The following is a 19,579-nucleotide window of genomic DNA, read 5'->3' on the forward strand; positions in this document are numbered from 1 at the left end:
TAGAGTAAGCTAGGGTAAGTGGACTTACGATTTGGAAACGTTTGGTTGCGGATTCGGGTCGAAAACGAGTCTAGAGAGAGAGAGGGTGGAAAAGCTTCGAATGGAGTTTACTCCCCTTTATATATGGGTGGGAGTTGGAGCTCAGTGGAATTCTATTCAATACTGCCGTTATACGGGGCTTTTGGTCGCACCCGATTTAGTGGTTGTGATAATAAACTAATATTTTCCAAGTAAATGGAAATATGTGTTATGTATTTTTATTTCCTTTTATCACGACTTAACGGCATATAAACATAAACAATTGAAATGTTTATTAAATTTGTCGACCTCTAATTAACGGAACTTTTATAAACTGGAATATTCCGTTAACAGTAACGGGGAAATGTAACGGAACAACTTGGGTTGTCACAAATAGTGACATGTAAGAAGATAGTAAGAACAAAATGTAGAAGGATATTTGATTTTTCCTCAATATAAATGAATCTTGATGATATCTATTGTAACGCCCGGTCTTCAGGTAAATTTCCTTAAATTCTAAGTGGATATTGATTTTATGCATGGGTCAGGTACGCTGGGCGTAATCATGGTACGCTAGGTGTACCATGGCAAAGCTTGGACACGAGACTTCCCCCTAATACGTTGGGCGTACATATGGTATGCTGGGCGTACTTAAGCCAGGGGCAAACCCTAAATTTTAGGGTTTGGACCCTATTTAAGCACCTTATGCCCCACGGTTCTCTTATTACTAACCTCCATTGTCCCCCAAAAGCATTATCTCGAAACCTTAATCCAATTTTACAGAGATTTGATTATTGTGTGTGTTTGGAGCATCTTGAAGAAGAAGAGCTCATTGGAGGAGGATTAGTTTACTTAAAGCTAGAAGATACAACACTCTCTTCACATTTGCAAGCTACTGAAGGTATAAAGCTTCAAGCATTATGACTTGTTAACACGTTGTCGCACGCATATTAAGCAAATAAATTATCACTGCTACTTGCACTAAAAATATAGCACAGGGAAGCAGGGTCGAATCCTCAGGGACACAGCCTAATGGTCAATGCCTTTTTGCATCAGACACAATCTAGTCAAGACAAGAATTATTAAAAGGGGGATTTGAATTAAACTAAAAACTAAAATTGCAGTGATATTAAACTAAACGAAAATCAATAATAAAAACGATTTCAGCTCTGCTGCGACTTTCCTAATCATGCAATCAACATTGACTTGGTTATTTGAGATGCGTTCTATCTAAGCTGGTACTGAGAAAAACTAACAAGCTCTAGTAATTCCACTTTTACCTTATTTAGTTAACCAAAACAAGCTCTTTAATTAACCCTAACTTTTTACTGTTCAATTAAATAAGCTCTTAATTAAATCAGAAAAGTTGCATTATAATCTATGTAAAATTCCCAGCAATATCCAATACTTCTCACAGGCTTGGAAGCGTAATGATATGATTTCTACAGTTTATACCAGAGTTAAATCCCAAAACAGAACCAATCTGATACTTGTTACTTTTATCAGTTGACAAGAACAATTACGGATTCTATTAACTGATTAACTGGAATGATAAAACCCTAGCTAGGTGATAACACTAACAACAATCAAAATCAAACATTCATTAAGAACAAAACTGAAGAATCTAGATAGAAACACAAATCAAAATCAGATCTAATGATCAATCGCATGAAAAGTACTTGTCTTATGCAGAACTGAAAACTAGGGTTTAGCCAAACATGACTAAAATATGATCAAAACAGATAAAAAGAAACATCAAACAACTAATCTTACTAATCTACTTGAAGGAGATGATCCACATTCTTCAGATCTTCAGAAATTGATGAAATCAAAGAAAATCGCCTTCAAAATCGTATTTTCGTCGTCTGGTACCTCTGGAATCGCCAAATTAGGTTGCTGGAAGGCTATCCGGGTCTTTTTATACGTCCAACAGCAAAAACGGCGCACCTGCGGTCGCATGTACAAAACCTGCGATCGCAGGTTTTGAAATAAACACATCTGATGCCGTTTTAATGAAGTAGGATGCTATTTTGACACTTTTTGGCCAACCTGCGATCGCAGGTTGTGAGTTTTCACTTCCGGATGAATTTTGGGCACAAAAGAACCTCGAAGGCAACCTACGACCAAACTTGTGATCGCAAAAAGGTCACCTACGATCACAAGGAGACAACCTGCGATCGCAGGTTGTGCCTATGACGTCCGGAATTTCGTCTACTTTTCAAATCATTTTGAATCGCGTCAATCGGAGTTACGGTTCTCGAGATATGGTCAAAATACTGACAGGGGGTCAAAGCTGCCAGCAACATCCTTGAACTTTGATATTGTATATTCTATCTTCGTGTGATCAATTCAATCGAATGTTTCTTGACCAAAGCACCTTGAAATCATTCCTAAATCAAGCATGGCTTTTGGAAAATCAAGGTTCCCCAATTTACAAGGAACTGAGAAAATCCCCGGATCCTTACACTTTGGAGGTAAACCTTTTTGTAAAATGGAAGAGATATTTTCACCAGCTTTTACAATCTCATTAAATTTCATTTTTTTCTTTGAGACACATAAAATTTTCAGAAACTTAGCAAAACGTGGGATATGTTTTATAATATCTAAAAGTGGTATATTTACCTCAACATTGCGAAGAATTTCAATAATATATTCATCATCTCTTTCGCACTTCGTACTCTTCAGTCTTGATGGGAATGGAGGTAATGACTTGTACTCCTTTAGAATTGGCTTGGGTAGTGTTGGAGTTTCTTTTTCTTCCAGCTTTTTAGATTCTTCTTCAACCAACACCTCTTCATACTCTTCATAGTCTTCAACTTCAGCTTCTTTTTCTATCCATTCCACATCTCCTTCTTCTATCAGAACCTCTTCAAACTCTTCTTCATCTTTGTTTTCTGGTTCAGATGAGCTTGGGCCTTTATATGTATTTTTGCTTCTCAAGGAAATAGCACTCACATTGTGCTTTGGAATATTTTCTGTATGCCCTGGTAACTTTCCTTGAGACTCCAGACGACCCACAGAAGTGGCAAGTTAAGACACCTGTTGCTCCAGATTCTTGATACTAGTTCTAGTTTTGGTCTGGAATGCTTAGGTGCTCGTAGCAAGACTCTTCACTATATCTTCTAAGGCCATGCTGGAACTACTGGGTTGCTGATGTGTGTTCTGATTCTGGTAATTCTGATTTTGGAAATTTTGCTGAAAGCCTGGCTGCTGAAAATTTCGCTGTTGCTGAAATCCAGGTGGAGGCTAAAATTGTTGTTTCTGTTGATAATTATTTTGAAAATTCTGTTGGTAGCCCCCGACAGCTTTGACTGCAACTGTATCCTCTTGCAATATTGGGCACATATCTGTAGGGTGATCAGTCTTTAAGCAAATCCCACATTGTTTCTTTGCAGCTGCTTTTTCTTTAGTCAAGAGCATAACAACTTTTGTCAATTCAGATATCTGAGCTTCCAGATGAACATTGCTGACTTCCTTGACCCCTCTTGGCTGATCTGGATACCACTCGTCTTCATTCCCGAAATGTTTAGACTCGATCGCCAGCTTCTCAATCAGCTCTCTGATTTCAGTTGGAGTCATGTCACCCAAAGAACCACCATCAGAAGCATTTATAAGCCGTCTTTCCATGGGTGTTAGACCTTCACAAAAACAATTATAGAGCTGGTAATCACTAATTCCATGTTGGGGGCAACGGACCAACAACTTCTTGAATCTCTCCCAGTAGGTATGTAAAGCTTCTCTTTTTCCTTGTTTGATACCAAGGATTTCTCTTCTGAGACTGGAGACTCGCGTTTCTGGAAAGTATTTCTCTAAAAACAACTTTGCGAGTTCTGTCCAAGTGGTGATGGAACCTGATGGGAGTTCATACAACCATTCTCTTGCAGAATCTTGAAGTGAAAAGGGGAATGCCCTTAACTTTATCTGGTCTTCTGTGACAGCATGAGGCTTCGTTCCTGAACAAACCACATGAAATTCGTTGAGGAATTTATGTGGGTCTTCGTTTTCCAATCCTCTGAAAGTGGGAAGAAGATGAATCAACCCAGATTTAAGTTCGAAGTTCTGGGCTTCTGGAAACGTGTAACACTCGTGTTTCTAGCCTAGACATTTATATTGAGTTGATAGTCTAGGTTAACCTTTGTAACTCATTTTGAAGAAATGAAAATGAATTATGTGAATTATGTGTTTTATGCTTAATTATTAGCGTTTAATTAATTAAGAATAAAAATAAGCGTCAAAATTAAAGTGTTAGATAAGCCCGATATCTTTACATAAAGTTGTAGTGGTCGAAACAAGGATTTCGGGGATATAAAGAATACCAAAATCCGAGTTATAACGAAGAAGTTATGACCTGTCGAAGTTTCGCGACAAAACCGACACGGTGCTGAATGTCGTAAAAAGTGAGTTTTTGATAAAATACTTTTTAGCCTTAGTAATCTAAACGAAAGTCGTAGTAACCGAGAAGTTCGATAAAAAGAACGCCCAAATCTGACTTCGTATGAGGAAGTTATGATTTTTCGAAGTTTCAGCTTAGCAGTAGACAACTAAAAACTCGAATTTTAGATTGAGCGATTTTTAGCCGACACAACCTAAACGAGAATCGAAGGTCTCATCATTAGGAGCATAACGGTAAAAAGTCTGACGAAAACGGACGTCGGATGAAGAAGTTATGAATTTTTAACGGATTTCCTGTCCCGGTCTGTTAAAAATAATAATATAAAATTTAAAGTCAAAATTAGCCGATGAAGTCTAAACGGAAGTTGTAGAGCGTAATTTTAGCTACGCGTGCATATAAAGAACGTCAAAAACGGAGCTCGTATGCTAAAGTTATGAATTTTAGAAGATTTTGGCACGAAATTCGAGAAGTTTCTCATAGATAAGCTTCACCCGGAAGTGCCACGTGTCCTCGCTTCGCATGTGCCACGTATCCGGAACCTGCTGAGTCACCGAAGCCACCTGGAAAGACGTGTTGCCTTCCCTCGCATGCGAGACTGCCCCGTGTCGCCCCGTGTCCTCTTCTGATTCGACCGAAGGAAGGCCCAATCCGAAGCTCGCAGCTGGACTGAGCCTCGCACCGCCTAGCCTCCGAACCTCGCATGTGGACCAGTAGACCGCGGTCCAATCAGAGGCCGACACCGAGCCCTTCGCACATGCTACCCTCGTGCGAGCCTTCCCTGCGAACCCTCGGATCTGCGAGGCGTGGCTCCTTCTCAGCCGTCCGATCAGAAGCTCTCCCCTATAAATACAAGGGTGCGAGACCTCCCGGGTAACTTTGAAAATTTGTCAATTTTAACCCCTAAACCCATATTTTCTTCATCTTAACATCCCGTAAAGCCCCGATATCGATTGTAAAGCCCAGAATACTCCACGAAGTGCCCGAGAAGCCCGAAAAATTTATCTTTTCGGTTTCGAAGCCCGACTTTTGCAAAGCCCGGTTTCTCAATAAAACTCCCGGTTTTATTAGAAACAATCGTTTTAGGAAACGAATTGCTGCCCGATTATCATCAAATCATGTGAGTGTATAGTCACTTTCATTTTACACATAGATATGAAGTATTTACCTTGTAATACGTGCTATGTGTAAATATATTAATTGTTTATTTGAGGTAACTGTTGAGTTGATGTTTTATACAAGTTTTAAACTGTATAAGTATTTTTATCTATAAATATGTTGGGTAGAACATGGGTAGATAGTGATGTGTGATAAAATAAAATTGATGAGAGGCCTCGATGTGTTTTGAGATACAGTCATCTAGCGGAGTTTGGATGACGACCACGGACTTTCTAGATAGTCTAGTGGGAAACATTAGCAGGTCCGCAACCTGTAGATGTTAATGAACTGAGAGTGTTCATTCGTTGTACTCCATCCCCCTCATGGTTGCCTTTAGGACATGTATGGCTGAGGAAACCCCTTAGCAGTAGTGTCCATCCCGATGATATTTTTTAAGCTAGGTCCCTTGTGATAAGTGTTTAGGGACATAAAGTGAGGATAACGGGAACGCGTAATCAGGGTTATTGTTGATTGATGAACTTAGTAAGTTTATTATTATTGTGGGTTGAAAACCCTATATGCTCACCAGACTCCCAAGCCTGACCCACTCAGCTTTTAATGTTACAGGTAGTGGACCCCGAGCATAGTCAGAGGACGACGAGAGATTTTTGGATTATAGGTCAGTAGTTGTAAATAACTGTTGAAAGGCTTATAATGTATTGTTTATGCTTTTGATCTGTATCGGAACATGACATCCCGAGGTTTTGATATATATATATATATATATATATATATGGAAAACATATACCTTCTTAATGAAGGGTTTTGATAAACTTTAATCATATTTTGTTTGGGGACCAATTCCGCAACATCTTTTAAAAAGATTTCTCTGATTTTATTTTAAAAAACATAAATTAAATCGGTCTTTTCTGGCCGAGAAATTAGGGGATGTCACAAAACGTAATTAAAGGGGCTGTTGGTTGACCTCTTGAGTGGCCCACTCTCTAAGGGTCTTTTCTGCTTCGTCTCCACTCATAACTAAGTCTTCAGATCCGGTTTCTAAAGAATCTGTGGTTTCAGTTTTAACAGAAGGGGGTGGGGAGTAAGTTTTATATGGGCTGTTTTGAGGAGAAGATGGGGGTACTTTTGGAAAAAACGGATCTGATTCGTTCCACAAGGGAGTGCTTTGTGGTGTGGAGGTTTCTGGGGGTATGGAAGATGATGAACTAAAGAGACCATCTGATTGTTTTTTTCTTGCTGCTTCTTTCTTCAGTTTCCTTGTAGTTCGCTCGATTTCTGGATAAAAAACTAAAGGTGTACCTGAACGAAAAATTCTTGGCAGAAAACTATTAGAAAGCACCGTGTCCCCGGCAACGGCGCCAATTTGTTAACACGTTGTCGCACGCGTATTAAGCAAATAAATTATCACTGCTGCTAGCACTAAAAATATAGTACAGGGAAACAGGGTCGAATCCTCAGGGACACAGCCTAATGGTCAATGCCTTATTGCATCAGACACAATCTAGTCAAGACAAGAATTATTAAAAGGGGGATTTGAATTAAACTAAAAACTAAAATTGCAGTGATATTAAACTAAACGAAAATCAATAATAAAAACGATTTCAGCTCTGCTGCGACTTTCCTAATCATGCAATCAACATTGACTTGGTTATTTGAGATGCGTTCTATCTAAGCTGGTACTGAGAAAAACTAACAAGCTCTAGTAATTCCACTTTTACCTTATTTAGTTAACCAAAACAAGCTCTTTAATTAACCCTAACTTTTTACTGTTCAATTAAATAAGCTCTTAATTAAATCAGAAAAGTTGCATTATAATCTATGTAAAATTCCTAGCAATATCCAATACTTCTCACAGGCTTGGAAGCGTAATGATATGATTTCTACAGTTTATACCAGAGTTAAATCCCAAAACAGAACCAATCTGATACTTGTTACTTTTATCAGTTGACAAGAACAATTACGGATTCTATTAACTGATTAACTGGAATGATAAAACCCTAGCTAGGTGATAACACTAACAACAATCAAAATCAAACATTCATTAAGAACAAAACTGAAGAATCTAGATAGAAACACAAATCAAAATCAGATCTAATGATCAATCGCATGAAAAGTACTTGTCTTATGCAGAACTGAAAACTAGGGTTTAGCCAAACATGACTAAAATATGATCAAAACAGATAAAAAGAAACATCAAACAACTAATCTTACTAATCTACTTGAAGGAGATGATCCACATTCTTCAGATCTTCAGAAATTGATGAAATCAAAGAAAATCGCCTTCAAAATCGTATTTTCGTCGTCTGGTACCTCTGGAATCGCCAAATTAGGTTGCTGGAAGGCTATCCGGGTCTTTTTATACGTCCAACAGCAAAAACGGCGCACCTGCGGTCGCATGTACAAAACCTGCGATCGCAGGTTTTGAAATAAACACATCTGATGTCGTTTTAATGAAGTAGGATGCTATTTTGACACTTTTTGGCCAACCTGCGATCGCAAGGAGACAACCTGCGATCGTAGGTTGGGAGTTTTCACTTCCGGATGAATTTTGGGCACAAAAGAACCTCGAAGGCAACCTACGACCAAACTTGCGATCGCAAAAAGGTCACCTGCATTCACAAGGAGACAACCTGCGATGCAGGTTGTGCCTATGACGTCCGAAATTTCGTCTACTTTTCAGATCATTTTGAATCGTGTCAATCGGAGTTACAGTTCTCGAGATATGGTCAAAATACTGACAGGGGGTCAAAGCTGCCAACAACATCATTTAACTTTGATATTGTATATTCCATCTTCGTGTGATCAATTCAATCGAATGTTTCTTGACCAAAGCACCTTGAAATCATTCCTCAACATACTCCAAAAGTTCCAAGCTCCATTTTAAGATCCAAACACGCATCCAACTGCTCCCAAAGCACTGCTCCACTCGAACTATCTGAAATTGACATAAAAATATGAGCAGTACGAGAATTCTAACAAAAGACATGAGCTGAATATTATTTAAATAAATTACATGCCAATGTACAAAATATGATGCTAAAATGATAATGAAAACTACCCTATAAGACACATAAAATGGCATCTAACATGACTCCTTAGCTTAGATATAGATTTAGGATTATATTTGGCATGTTTTGGTCCCTTGTTTTTGGTTCATGTGAGTTGTAGTTACTCTAGAACATGTTTGGGTCATTTCTTGGTATTTATTGACTTATAGAATCATAAAAATGCCATCTTGATGGGTTAAGCTCCACCATGTATAAGTTGATAGTCTTAGTATGAAGTTAGAATGTTAGAAATGCATGTTGGGTCTCTTGGAGCCATGCAAAGGCATCAAGCTGATGTGAGTTGGCATGTTTGGTCCCTTGTTTTTGGTTCATGTGAGTTGTAGTTACTCTAGAACATGTTTGGGTCATTTCTTGGTATTTATTGACTTATAGAATCATAAAAATGCCATCTTGATGGGTTAAGCTCCACCATGTATAAGTTGATAGTCTTAGTATGAAGTTAGAATGTTAGAAATGCATGTTGGGTCTCTTGGAGCCATGCAAAGGCATCAAGCTGATGACTTTATTGTTTAAGGCATTCCCGAAGAGTTGGATCTGCAATTTAGATGTTTGGACCTAAAACATTAATTGCTTAATGAGGTTTTGGCTAGCTGGGATGTACGCGAGGCGTACATAAGCATACACGCTTGAGCCCCCTTTTCCTTTTTCGGTGAAAGTTGGTACATCGGGCGTACTGGTGGTACGTTCAACGTACTCAACAGGAACCCTTTTTAGGCTTTAGGTTGTTTGGGTTATTATTGGGCCTTATAACTTTTGGTCCATGTTTTTAGGTCTCTTGGGCTTGGTTGGACCTTAGGTCTTTTAGGCTTGGGTAATGGGTTGAGGGGCGCATTAAAGGAAGGGGTAAAATGGTCTTTTATACCTTGGCATGTTAAATGGTGATCTAGACCTTTTATGGGTTATTACCCTAATTATTTATTAGGGTTAATTTGGAATGTTTAGTGTAAGGAACCATAGTAGCAGTAGCCTGGGAGTATGGTTTGTCTGTTCCTTCACTGTACTCGTGGGTCGAAGGCACCAATGTCGGCCCACTAGATTATGTGTGTAGGATGATAATTGTCTTTGTGACCCTTGCTGTTATACTTGTATGTGCTTGTTATCTTTGTGACTCTTGCTGATATGATTGTATGCTTAGATGTAGGGGTGAAATAGACCCGATACCGGTTGAAATATACCGAAGGGGGTAAAATAGACCCAGAACTGGTTGAAAGAGACCGAAGGAGGTGAAATAGACCCATTTATGTTTTGGCTGTTATGTATGTATGGTATGAGGTATTTTGGGAAACTCACTAAACTTTGTGCTTACAGTTTTATGTTTATGGTTTAAAGTACTTTCAGCTAGAAAGGGAATGACCCGACATGATCGCATCGCATCCACCCATGTTTTCCGCACTTTCATGATTTTGGGAACTGTATTCTGATGACTATTTTACTATGACATACATTTGAATGATTTGATATGGATATTTGATGGTTTTGTTTGAATTTTAAAATGAATTTTTTTATCTATGATTTTTGGGATGTTACAGCCATATTGTAAGTTTTAATGATTGTGATAATGATTATTTTGAAAATAAAAACTTTCACCGAAATGGTTTTAATAAGACGTTAAAAGAAATCTCAAAGAAAAAAAAAGAAAAAAAAACAGTCTTCATGAAAGCTAAAATCAACTTGACCTTGAAAGTGAAGACATCGGTTGGAATGAAAAAGTTGCATGTTTAGATAATCTAAAAGAATGAAGTTGCTACCATACAAATTTGTTAATCTTGAATTAAAAATGCTACAGTTACTTTTATTTTTTTAGAAAACATTTTCAGAAAATAAAGTTAAGTTTTCATATTCAATTTTCAACGAAAATTTTACAAAATACTTTTGGTTGAAATCGATGGAGTTTTCTTTTTCCATACTAGAAATTTAAAATCATTTGAAAACTATAAAAATTATTTTTCTAATTTACATACAATTTGAAACAAAAAAAAATCTTTTTTTTATTTTTTTTTAAAAACTGCATTAACCAAATGTGTTTTTCAGAATTTTTATTTACATTTGAAAATTAGAAAAAAAAAAACAGAAAAAGTTTCCACAACCAAACATATCCTAAGATTAACAAAATTTATAATTTCTATGTGAAATGAATAACTTAATAAAATGTTTAGTAAAAACAAAAATAAAGTTTATAAGATGTTTGGTTTGATAACAAATATGGTTTAGGTTATGCCATCCATAACTTGCTTCAACTTCCACCACCACACTGAAATTAATCATATTTGTAAAATCTATTTATGATGATAATTCATTTTTGCATGATAATAAATAGAATGAGATTTTTTTTTTTTTTGTTAAACATAGTACCCATAATATTCATGCCAGATAAAAACAGAAAAACATAAATGTTGTTATAAATAAACCTTATATATATATGTAAAGCATGCATACTTCACCACCTTATTAATTTGCATGCTAGAAAATTTAATAGTAATAATTATGTCACGCAAATACAATAAAGATAACATGCAAAATAGATATCCCATGCATAATAATAGGACTTGCATACGAACAAATTAATCTAGGGAGAATAATCAAACGTATCAAATATGAAATAAAAACCTCAGAAAATATATATAAAATATAGAATGAATTAATGAATGAATGAGCACATGTTATGTTGTTACATGGTATACTAACCTAACAAAATATCAAACATATCAAATAAAACCTCACACGTAAATGAAGGACCGAGCTTCCTGGAAGCAAATAATGGATTACCCCTAGTTCCTAATTGCAGGGATGAAAGAAAGAAACTAAAAGCGACTCATCTTGAAAACCAGAAGATACGAAGCAAGTATTTCTTTTTTAGATAAAAAGGGGCTTCTGCAATTCCCTCTCATCGTCTCCTCAAAAAAGCCTCTACTATGTCCGCAAGCATGGTGGAGCCTCTCTGAAGAGGGATTTTAGAGAGGCCCGATTTTATCTTAACATCTTTATTGCTTTATTTTTCATTTAATTGAATTTAGTATTTTCTATAACCATGGCTGATAATTCCATGGATCAAATAAAAAATAACGAAGTTGATCTTGAGAAAATCCCTATCGAAGAATTGTTCAAGAGCTTAAAGTGTAGCAGAGATGGGTTGAGCGACGATGAAGGTGCGAGAAGGCTCGAAATATTTGGCCCCAATAAGCTCCAGGAGAAAAAGGAAAGCAAAATCCTCAAATTTCTAGGGTTCATGTGGAATCCCCTTTCATGGGTGATGGAAATTGCAGCCATCATGGCGATCGTTTTGGCCAATGGTGGTGGTCGGCCGCCGGATTGGCCGGATTTTGTAGGCATCGTTGTGCTTCTTCTGATCAACGCAACCATCAGTTTTGTCGAGGAAAACAATGCCGGAAACGCCGCCTCCGCCCTGATGGCGAGCCTGGCGCCGAAGTGTAAAATTTTGAGAAACGGGAAATGGAGGGAAGAGGAGGCTTCTATCTTGGTTCCCGGAGATATGATATGCGTGAAGCTGGGAGATATTATTCCGGCCGACGCTCGTCTCCTTGAAGGTGACATGTTAAAGATCGACCAAGCTGCACTTACCGGAGAATCGCTGCCGGTGACTAAGAACACCGGTGACGCTGTGTATTCCGGGTCGACGTGTAAGCAGGGAGAGATTGAGGCTGTTGTCATCGCCACCGGCGTCCGTACGTTTTTTGGCAAGGCTGCACACCTTGTCGATAGCACCAATCCATCTGGTCATTTCCAACAGGTACAACGTTGCACGTGACATTTTTCCATCTTGCATTTCTTTTTTAATGCCAAAATACAAAAAAAAAAGTATTAACATAATATAGATGTTATATATTTTTATCAATTGTTGCACGTGACATTTTTCCAAGTAAAGTTAAAAGTGTTTAATGCATGTATCATTTTTTTTTTCTTATTAGAAATTTCACGTGTTGATTAGGTATTAACCGACATTGGTAACTTCTGTATATGTTCAATTGCGGTTGGAATGGTGATCGAGATTATAGTGATATATCCGATTCAACAAAGAGCATATAGAGATGGTATTGATAATCTATTGGTTCTTCTGATTGGAGGTATCCCGATTGCCATGCCTACAGTGTTATCTGTAACAATGGCAATCGGGGCCCACCACCTTTCACAACAAGGTGCCATCACCAAGCGAATGACTGCTATTGAGGAAATGGCAGGCATGGATATTCTTTGTAGCGATAAAACAGGCACCCTCACTCTTAACAAATTGAGTGTCGACAAGAACTTAATCGAGGTTCGCTTTTGGTGTTTATTTTTTTTTAATCATCTGATTATTGCAACTTAAAGCTGCAATAATCAGCTTGGACAAACACGGATTATATGATTATTTGGGAATCAAATAATAGGTATTTTCCAAGGATTGTGACAAGGATACGGTGGTATTGTATGGTGCTCGGGCTTCAAGGACTGAAAACCAGGACGCGATTGATGCGTCCATGGTCAACATGTTGGCTGACCCAAAAGAAGCACGAGCGGGAATCAAAGAGGTTCATTTTCTTCCGTTTAATCCCGTGGATAAGCGTACGGCCATCACTTACATTGACGATCATGGGGATTGGCATCGATCTAGCAAGGGTGCACCCGAAGAAGTAATGAATCACTTTCTTTGTTTGTCTTTTCTGTTGCATTTAATTTGGACAAAATACAAGAAAACAATTGTTTTTTACACATATATTTTTTCTTTATCGATTTGTTACTACATTATTTTATTTACTAATTAAAATATTATAAGATTTTCTTCTTTTTCAAAATAACCATTTTTTCAGTAATATGGTTTCAGCAAAATGCAACATATTTTAACAATATGGATTTTGCTATTAAACTTTAATTTTTTTTTATGGATGACTAACTCGACAAAAATTAATTGAATAGTTTTGTGATTAATAAATCGCTTGTTTATCCTGCATTCTCTATCGCATTTAATATCAAGCAAAATGCAACAAAAAAAGACATTTGTAATTTTACTATTTTATCGATTCAACTGGTTAATTATTATATCGAAGTGATTAAACCATTATAACTTTTTTTTTTTCTAATGAGTAAACTACTACTTTTACTATTTTACCATTTTAACGGGTAAACTACAACTTTTAGGACAATCATAACAATATAACAATAAATCAATAGTTAAATCGATAAAAATAATAATTAATAATTGAGAGACAACCAATAAGATAATAAAATTATGTTGTGTTTATTGGTAGTTTGCCGGGGCAACTGACTTTTAAATGGTTAAAAATTATAATTGATTGAATGAATACAGAAAATGGTTTAGTCATTGAACTATTATCGTTTTCTTTAAGATGATTATAACAATTGTTTAATGGAAAATCGAAAAGACAATAAAAACAAATATATAATCTTTGTGACTCTAAAAAAGCTTTTTTAAGTCAAAACATGACTGATAAATCACTATGTAAAATAGTTACGTGATTAAATCGATAAAAATGTAAAACTACAAAGTTTTTTATTTCTGAATTTTTCCCTTTAATATTCAGTTTTCAAATTGCTAACGGATGACGGTTAAATATTATCTAGATCATCCAACTTTGTGAGCTCAAGGGCGAAACACTGAAGCGGGCTAATGATGTCATCGAGGGGTACGCAAACCGAGGTCTTCGATCATTGGGAGTTGCTCGTCAAACCGTGCCAGAGAAGTCGAAAGAGAGTGCAGGTTCACCATGGGAGTTTGTTGGATTATTGCCTCTTTTTGATCCACCAAGACACGACAGTGCTGAGACTATTCGAAAGGCTTTGGAACTTGGTGTTAAAGTTAAAATGATAACCGGAGATCAACTTGCTATTGGTAAAGAAACCGGTAGAAGACTTGGCATGGGGTCCGACATGTATCCGTCTTCTTCACTTCTTGGACAAGGTGGCAACGATGCTTCCATTGATGACCTCATTGAGAAAGCCGATGGCTTCGCCGGAGTTTTCCCCGGTAACTAATAATCCATAACTCTAAGTAGAGATGCACAAAGACCAGTCCAATACATGTCAAATGCAGTACAACATGTTCTGTTCTTGTTCTTGTTTTGTCATGTCATTTACAGTTGCAAATTAACGTAAATTTCTCCGATCTTATAGAGCACAAGTACGAGATTGTCAAGAGGTTACAACAAAGGAATCACATATGCGGTATGACCGGAGACGGTGTGAACGATGCACCCGCACTCAAGCGAGCCGACATCGGAATCGCAGTGGCCGACGCCACAGATGCTGCAAGGAGCGCCTCCGATATAATCCTGACCGAGCCTGGGCTTGGCGTGATCGTGGATGCAGTATTAACAAGCCGAGCCATCTTCCAAAGGATGAAAAACTACACGATCTATGCAGTCACAATCACCATCCGTATCGTGATGGGGTTCATGCTCCTCACACTCATATGGAGGTTCGACTTCTCGCCATTCATGATCCTTATTATCGCACTCCTTAACGATAGCACCATCATGACAATATCCACCGATCGGGTCAAGCCGTCACCTGTCCCAGATTCTTGGAAGCTTAACGAAATCTTCGCCACCGGTATTGTCCTCGGATCCTATCTCGCACTCGTAACCGTCCTCTTTTTTTGTCTCACATCAAGAACCAACTTCTTCCCGGTAAGTCGTATACTTTTTCTGTACACTGATTTACCTTCCCCATGTTGGCTGTGGGACAGGTTGTTATAACTTTTTTTTTTATCTACTTACAGATTTGACATTTTTAACGTATTTAATTTATTTATAATATTTTAGAGGCTTTTTGGTGTTCACTCGCTCATCGGAAATGAGGACGAAATCACGGCGGCAGTTTACCTACAAGTGAGCATCATTAGCCAAGCCCTCATCTTCGTGACCAGGTCGCAGAGTTGGTCATTTGTCGAGCGCCCTGGCTTCTTGCTCTTACTCGCATTCGCTCTAGCCCAAATAGTAAGGACCAAAATAACATCGTTTTTTTTAATTAAAAGACCAAACTACCCTCTCACTACCCATATTTGTAAAAAAATTTATGTTTTTACAGGTGGCTACAATGCTTGCCGTATATTCAGACTGGGATTTTGCGGAAATGAAAGGAGTTGGATGGCGGTGGGCGGGAGTAATCTGGCTCTTCAGCATCATCACCTACATCCCTCTAGACATCCTCAAGTTCATCATCCATAAATCATTGAATGGAAAATAGTCAAATAGTCAATATCCAACACCGCCACACGGCGTAAAGTCAATGGTGGTTGTGAAGGGATTGGCCACCCGTACCCACAAAACACCACCACAAACCACCACACTAGTACTAGTACTACGCTAGGAAAAGTCTGAGGAAGTTATAATAGGAAAAGAAAGGAATTCAGCAAGAAATGTGAATATTTTTTTTTGTTAACTTTTGATGTCCTATTTGTTGTTGTATCTGGTAGTAGGAAAGTCTTAAGGGTAGACAACTGGGATTTTGACTGGTGTAGATGAAGAGGAAACTACAAGTGAAAGTGGGTAATGCATAACAGAACCAAAGAGTATTGTAATGTAAATTCTGTATCTAATACTTTTTTGTGTTTGTAAATACTTATCTTCAATCACAATCAATCATTATATTTATAACTAAATTTCCAATTCCCACCAAACTTGAACAGAAAGTACTAATAGTATCATAACTTTGGTCTCCATGAGGTGAATTCTTGGGGTATTACACCCTCATCACAAGAAATTACAGCTTGTGCCATTAATTTCCCGAGCCAAGCATGATACAAAAGACCTCGAGATCCGAGGCCTGAAAATAACCAGAATTTACTCGAATGATTTTGAGTGATGAAATCATCTATACGCCCTAAAAGTGGAAGAGATCCGTTACCTGTGAGAGGTGGCATTGCTCTTAGGCCCGCGGATGCTCCATAAAAAACCCATTTTCTTAAGCTCGGATATACCGCAGATGCTTTAGGTAAAAGTTCTTCCAAAGCTCTAGAAGCTTCTTCCATCGACACTTTCTGTGAATAGTTGCAAGATTTCCAGTCCCATGTGGACCCCACATGTAAATTTCGTGGATTCTGGATCGCAAGCCATGCGTCTGATAAAATCGAGGGGCTATGTTCAGGGATTTCTTCTCTGAAACATATTTTTATTAACAACATGTTCAATTTTTAATATAAAATCAATCTTTTTTTAGTGCAGATTAATATATTAATACCCGATGTTTTCAGGCAGATGGAAGTGGGCAGTGACACCTCTGCAAGTCCTCAATGGCAGCCTTCCGGAAAGTTCTGGAAGGAAAGTGGATCTGGCGCCCAGACATACGATAACTGCATCATATTCCCCTAAAATGGATCATGTAAACATATTACTTATGAGAAGAAAATAGTAACATACTTTACTCTTTTTATCAATATAGACAATGTACTTACATTTATTTACCAGTTATGGAAATATTTAATAAATAAAGTACAACACAATTTTTCCTACTTATGTGCATCTATTTAACAAGAAAATCAGCAACACAGTATTACATGACATTTATAGAAAGGAACTAATTTTTTTTTTATCACATATGTTACTTACCTTCTAGTTGAAGGAGATTGTCAATAGATTTCTTGTGAAAGTTTATATCTTTTTCACCGGGGCCCACACTGGACATGTCTCTAGCTAGAGCTTCACAAGCTACATATAGGGCCTAATCAAAGTGAAATTTCTATGCAATCAATAAAAAGGATACAAGAAACAATGGTAAGTGGTTAAAAATAAATATGTGTATATATTATATTATATTAAAGTTTCCATACCTCAAGATAGGGTTGGGGATGTATATTTATAGCACCTTGCATATGAAAGGCCAAATTGGAAGGTACACATATGTTAGGCATTAATATCTGGGCTGCATCTTCATTGATAGACTGTATTCTGCAACTGGCAAGGGAGTTCTGAGCATTCTACTAGTAGGAAAAAATTAATTATTATGTGCCTATTAAGAGAAAAAGCAACATACTTTCAAATGTATATATGTATTTTAAAAAGCTTACTTTAGTTTCTTTCTATTACATTCTTATTAAGGCATTGTGTTTTGAAAAATCTACTCAACTATAGCATTGTACTTTCAATAATTTTTTTCGTTCTTTGGAAATTCTAGCCTTTTATAATAGTTGGAATTGCTTTGTATTTGGATGACATTGCTATAATTTGGTAGATTTTTCAAAGTATAAGGTTGTAATAGGATGAAATGAAAGTAGGATGCTAATTAACAAATCAATAGAAGTACTGTATTGCACTGTGTGTTGTATTTACAATTTGGAGAACTTACTTCATTCATTATGCTCATGTTCTTCAAGCTGACTGCTGGTCTAAGGATACCCCTGGAGTGAATAAATTCAATTGTAGCTTATACTTGTTAGATATGTACACCAAAGCACAACTTTTGGACCAAAATTCTTATGAAAAATCACAATGGTAGTTAGAGATGTAAGTTTTTCTATCTTATCCATGTTTTTGTATCAAATGATATAAATCGTGTTTGTATGATCTTTATCTTTCATTTCCTAGTTCCTACAACTATTATTATCTGTGTGAATGATGATTCTAACAACTGTTATACAGAAATTCTGAGAGAATTGAGGGCAAAACCTTCTTCGTGCAATAAATTCATAAGAACTATGAGCAATTTCTCCATTGTTGAAGCTTGATTCCTTGGTCTGTATTGCTGTTTCAGCAATTCTTAAAAGCTTTAAACTCTCTTCCCAGCACTCAGCTGCCCTCCATAAAGGCTTAACTACAGAAACAGACTTATCCAAATATCAAAATAGAAAAGAGACATATAGCTAAAAAATGAATGGAATATGTAGTGGTGAAATGATGGAGACCTTTAGGAGAATAAGGATGAAGGAGTCCTCCAGACACTCCAGAAGCACCACCCCCAATTCCAACCTCATCAAGAACATCTATGGAAATGTGCAACTCGATAGGACTATGCTGAAAAAACATTGAGAAATTGGAACTTTATTCTTCAATTTTCATGAAAATGCATGTTATATTCTTCAATTTCTATAAACAACTCAAGCTTCTTAATTCAAAACTTTCAATTATCAGACACATATACAGAGGAGAGAAAAAGTGTGTACTTCCAGCAAGTGCCATGCTACTGATAATCCAGCAAACCCCGCACCAAGTACAGCATATCTACACATGAACATAAACACTGCTTCATTACGCTCCAAACTTAAATTCTAATTTACAAAAAATCGTTTCTTAATAAGAGTTCAGTTTGTTATAACTAGTCCAATTGCGACTATGAAGCTCAAAATTAGGACGCGCAATTTAGGTTTTGTAGCTTAAAGAAGCTTTTACTTCAATGATTATCAGTTTTTTGGCTTCAACCACGGCGATTTTAGTAGGTCTTAACGTTAACAAGTAATCTGCAACGGACACTTAAAGATATTACAATCAGACCATATTTACCTGAGAGACTGTTGATGAAGACGAGAGGAAGAAGAAAAAGCCACCACCGGAGATTGGTGTTTTCCAATACGCATAAGTTGTGAGGTTTTGCCTATTACCGAAAAATTTGAATGCAAAGACAGCATCTTCTACGACTTTTGATAGTGGTCGTCGCCTCCGCCGGCGTAATCCCTCCGACGAGGGGTCTGGTTTGAAGATAGGATGACCCTAACTACCAGTTACTACTCTAAGCGGCCGGACTTCCAGTCCGGGTCCGATCTCCAAATACAACGAACCGCCGGTCTCTATCGGTCTCAAGTCGAACCGGTATCGGTCCATATCAGTCACCCGCCATGTTTTAAAACCCGGGCTTTTAGTTGACCCGGTGTGATGACCGGTTCACGGGTCAATCGGTTGAACCGCTGGGTCAACTCGGTTTATGATCTTTTTCTATTTTTATATATTTTTACTTTCTTGCATAATGCAAAAACATATAAAACCAATAATTTGATATCTAAATAGTTTAAATATTGAAAAACATATAAAACCAATAATTT

The 19,579-nt window shown here is 37.2% G+C and overlaps 2 protein-coding genes and 1 non-coding gene across 5 annotated transcripts; 2 read left to right on the forward strand and 1 right to left on the reverse strand.

The window, feature by feature from the left end:
- Nucleotides 1-3,691: 3,691 nt before the first annotated feature.
- Nucleotides 3,692-3,798, forward strand: LOC145056120 (small nucleolar RNA R71). Its single transcript, XR_013685656.1, has one exon. It is a non-coding gene; the product is annotated as a small nucleolar RNA R71 (small nucleolar RNA).
- A 3,751-nt stretch (nt 3,799-7,549) lies between these two features.
- Nucleotides 7,550-19,348, reverse strand: LOC145053608 (FAD-dependent oxidoreductase family protein). 2 transcript variants are annotated; one of them, XM_079001684.1, is made up of 10 exons: nt 19,044-19,348; nt 18,707-18,764; nt 18,449-18,557; nt 18,213-18,357; nt 17,893-17,944; nt 17,378-17,524; nt 17,157-17,268; nt 16,789-16,915; nt 16,456-16,706; nt 7,550-8,462 (listed from the first exon to the last, which is right to left on the reverse strand). In XM_079001684.1, exons 1-10 carry the CDS (start codon nt 19,166-19,168, stop codon nt 8,377-8,379), a joined length of 1,212 nt encoding a protein of 403 aa, XP_078857810.1. In that variant the 5' UTR covers nt 19,169-19,348; the 3' UTR covers nt 7,550-8,376. The 2 variants fall into 2 exon arrangements, with proteins under 2 accessions (XP_078857810.1, XP_078857809.1); XM_079001683.1 differs by lacking the exon at nt 7,550-8,462 and having other exon boundaries at nt 16,171-16,706.
- Nucleotides 11,296-16,210, forward strand: LOC145053607 (ATPase 8, plasma membrane-type-like). Of its 2 annotated transcripts, XM_079001682.1 has the most exons (7): nt 11,297-12,343; nt 12,542-12,868; nt 12,981-13,223; nt 14,173-14,575; nt 14,722-15,236; nt 15,372-15,545; nt 15,637-16,210. In XM_079001682.1, the coding sequence occupies exons 1-7, from the start codon at nt 11,624-11,626 to the stop codon at nt 15,793-15,795; spliced, it is 2,541 nt and encodes an 846-aa protein (XP_078857808.1). In that variant the 5' UTR covers nt 11,297-11,623; the 3' UTR covers nt 15,796-16,210. The 2 variants fall into 2 exon arrangements, with proteins under 2 accessions (XP_078857807.1, XP_078857808.1); XM_079001681.1 differs by having other exon boundaries at nt 11,296-12,343; nt 15,372-16,210.
- Nucleotides 19,349-19,579: the final 231 nt, after the last annotated feature.

Source organism: Lactuca serriola, chromosome 5 (genome assembly GCF_051521515.1).
Source record: "Lactuca serriola cultivar US96UC23 chromosome 5, Lser_US96UC23_V15, whole genome shotgun sequence".
Taxonomy (NCBI): Eukaryota; Viridiplantae; Streptophyta; class Magnoliopsida; order Asterales; family Asteraceae; genus Lactuca; species Lactuca serriola.